Below are 3569 nucleotides of genomic sequence, written 5' to 3' on the forward strand. Positions count from 1 at the left end.
ACACAGCCTGGTGCCAATAACACAGCTAATGACACTGCTGTATCACTGGCTTTACTGATTAAAGACCATATCTGAAGGAAATCTTTGAACACAACAGAAAGTGACCTTTTAAACCTGCGACACTGATGCTGCATTCAAGGACGATTAAAAACATCTGAAAGGACTTAAGAACATCAAGAAAATGTGACTTGTTTCTCTGTAATGAAGCTGTTTTAGTGAAGAAAGTTGAAAGGTCACAGAGCGACTGCTGAATCTTCTGCTCTAAACATGAACTCTGAACTTTGTGATGCTTCAGGAGGAAAACTGCTTCAGTTATTCTCTCAGATTAGTTTCATATTTTCTGCATCAGATTTGAGTGAGATCCTGGAATGAAGACAGAAGAAAAGACTTTGTTCAAAGTTTGATTTATAGTCAAACCTTCCAGTTTATTCACACAATAAAACATCAACACAATATATGAATTCATTCATTAAAATCACAGTTTTTCCTCATTTCTTTGATGATTTTGACAAAAACAAACACAAACACACACACACATGGTCTGCCATACTCATAAAGAGAAATGTCGACATTTTTCAAGACAAATATTGCAGAAACATTTAGAGGATAGAGAAGTTTACATTTTCATGTGGAGAAATATTTTAGTAAATCAAAATGATGATGAGCAGTGATAGCCTCCATAAACAGTCACAGGAAAGATCTCCTTTAAAAACTGAGAAACATCAAGAGAACAACTAGAAGATGTGGAGGTACCACCCATAATGTTTGACTGACAGCTGATCTCTGTGCAGAAATGATGGAGAGAAACTAAAATGAAACTAAAACACAGGTTTAAACCCACAATATGAAAGACTTCAGTCTATTTGAGCTTAATCAACTCAGCAGTGGCTCCATAATAATAAGGCGACAGTCCAGCATAGAGCGGCTGAGTGAATGTGGTCTGGACTCTGTGGAGGAGAGTCATGGTTTCAGAGACGCTGTAGAAGGACAAAATACCTGCTCTGTGATCCAGGTACACTCCTACTCTGGAGGACTGAGGACCTGAGACAGGAGTTTGGATGTTGTTGTACCAAAATGTAAAACTGTTGTTGTTACAATCTAATGACCAAGATTTGTCATTACATCCAAATTTACATTCATTACCCCCTCCTTTTCTGCTGATATTCTTGTATGCGACTGCTACATCAACTCCTTCCCCTCTCCACTCCACCTCCCAGTAACAACGTCCAGTCAGACTCTCTCTACTCAGGACCTGCCACCATCTAGTGAATCTGTCTGGATGATCAGAATAAGACTGTTGTTCTTCCATTACTGTTGCTTTTCTGTTCCCCTCTGATAATAACAGATGTGTGTTTGCTGTGTTTGGATCCAGTGTGATTTCACATGAATATTTTAAGAATCCAGCTCTGGTCTTTGGCTCTGCTGGTGGATCTGACAGTAAAACATCCACTTCAGTGACTGTCAGTGAGATGTTTGTCCATTGTTCTCTCAGAATGTCCTGTAGTTTATCTCTGACCTCTAACACAGCTGCTGTCACATCCTCAAAGTAGCTCAGAGGACGGATATTGATGCTGGATGAGTCTGTAGACTCACTGAGTGCTGACAGTGAGGGGTAGTTGTGTAGAAACTGGATGTGATCCTCTGTGTGTGAGAGCTGCTTCAGCTCAGCATCTTTCCTCTTCAGCTCAGTGATCTCCTGCTCCAGCTTCTCCTGAAGCTCTTTGACTCGACTCGCTTCAGTTTCCTGCTGGGATCTGATCTGCTGCTTCACATCAGAGCTTCTTTTCTGGATGAGATGGATCAGCTCAGTGAAGATCTTCTCACTGTGCTCCACTGTTTGATCAGCAGACTGATTGATGGCCTCCACCTCCTGTTGAAGCAGCTTCACATCTTTCTCTCTGTCCTGGATTCTCTGCTGGATGTTTTGTCGACTCACCTCCAGCTCTCTCTGCCTCTCAGTCCTTTCTGCTGCAGCTGAGACTGTGTCGTGGCCTTTATGTTCATCCACAGAGCAGAGATAACAGATACTGTGCTGATCAGTACGGCAGAACATCTTCATCACCTCATCATGACGAGAGCAGATGTTCTCCTGGAGCTTCTTGGAGGGCTCCATCAGCTTGTGTTTCTTGAATGAAGCTGCAACAATATTATGAGTCTGAAGGTGTTTCTCACAGTAAGATGCCAGACAGAATAAACAGGACTTGAAGGCTTTCATTTTTCTTCCAGTGCAGACATCACAGGCCACATCTTCAGGTCCAGCATAGCAGTGATCAGCAGGAGCAGCTTGGAGTCCAATCTTCTTCAGCTCCTCCACTAAATCTGCTAACATGGTGTTTTTCATCAGGACAGGCCTCGCTGTGAAAGTCTGTCTGCACTGAGGGCAGCTGTAGATTTTCTTCTCTTCCTCTTCATCCCAGAAGCTTTTAATACAGTTCATGCAGTAGCTGTGTCCACAGGGAATAGTCACCGGATCCTTCAGTAGATCCAAACAGACTGAACAGCAGAATTTTGTTTGGTCCATTTGATTCATGTGCTGTGCCGTTTCACCGTCTCTCAGTGACTGTCAGACAGTTTCACTTCCTCTGAACAGAAACAACCTCTGTGCTCTGAAGGGAAACAGATCTCTGCTCTTGTTCACCTCCTACAGGAAATGAGGCTCACCAGCAACTGCATTTACACCATGTTGTTTAGACCCATCCTGATACAGACACATCTGTGAAGGGAGGCACTAAAGAAATATTCTTACAGAGCGACCAAGAGCCAATCACATGATGCAGGGTGTGGTATGTTTGGTTACAGCATGCAGTAACAAGTCTGACCCAGTTAAACTTTAACAATTCATTTCTTCATGGTGCAAATATATAGTAGACTCAGGAGTTTAACTCAGTTTTCTTGGCCTTTGTTTATCGTTTCATTTAAAATCTTAATGGGTAAAGATCCTCATAATTACATATGAAATTATATGTACAAATTATATGTTCCATTACACTATTAACAGCACAGATTATACAGCAAACATCAGATTCATGGATGGAGCCAGAGGCTAAATGACTGTTCAGCCCTCTTTAGGAAACGATCTTCATATGACGACAAACACGACAACAATCAGCTGTCAAACTGTACAAGAAGTTCACAGTAATGTAAAAGAAGTTATATCACTTTATTTTTAAACGTACGCACTCAGGGTCAGGACTGAAGACACTGATCGAGAAAATACTCTAAATATAAATATTCACCTAAACATTCAAAATTATTCAATTGCATAAAATGAAATATGAACTCTTTACAATACTGGCTTCTGATTGGTTGAAAAAGCAGGTGCTGAACTTCAGAAGAGCTAAAGCTGCAAAACTGTGTAAACCCAGAGTGGATGCTGCCCTCTGACCTTTCAGAAGTACGATCTTTTTATGAAGACACAGAGGCAGAGTTATTATTCATCACTTTAAAGATGATATTCGTTACATGTTCTTCACTCGTTGTCTAGTAAAGTCCAGAGAATGAGACACATGATTTCAAAACACACAGCTGCATGTTAGAGATCACAGAGTTCTTCAGTCTTATGAGAACTC

The 3569-nt window shown here is 41.2% G+C and overlaps 1 protein-coding gene across 1 annotated transcript; it reads right to left on the minus strand.

The window, feature by feature from the left end:
• Nucleotides 1–285: 285 nt before the first annotated feature.
• Nucleotides 286–2793, minus strand: LOC146647582 (tripartite motif-containing protein 16-like). The gene has a single exon (XM_085390081.1). It carries the CDS (start codon nucleotides 2528–2530, stop codon nucleotides 860–862), a length of 1671 nt encoding a protein of 556 aa, XP_085246207.1. The 5' UTR covers nucleotides 2531–2793; the 3' UTR covers nucleotides 286–859.
• Between the last annotated feature and the right edge of the window lie 776 nt (nucleotides 2794–3569).

This window comes from Rhamphochromis longiceps, linkage group LG18, assembly GCF_057381845.1.
Source record: "Rhamphochromis longiceps isolate RC_006_pf linkage group LG18, R_longiceps_female_GT1.1, whole genome shotgun sequence".
Lineage (NCBI taxonomy): Eukaryota > Metazoa > Chordata > Actinopteri > Cichliformes > Cichlidae > Rhamphochromis > Rhamphochromis longiceps.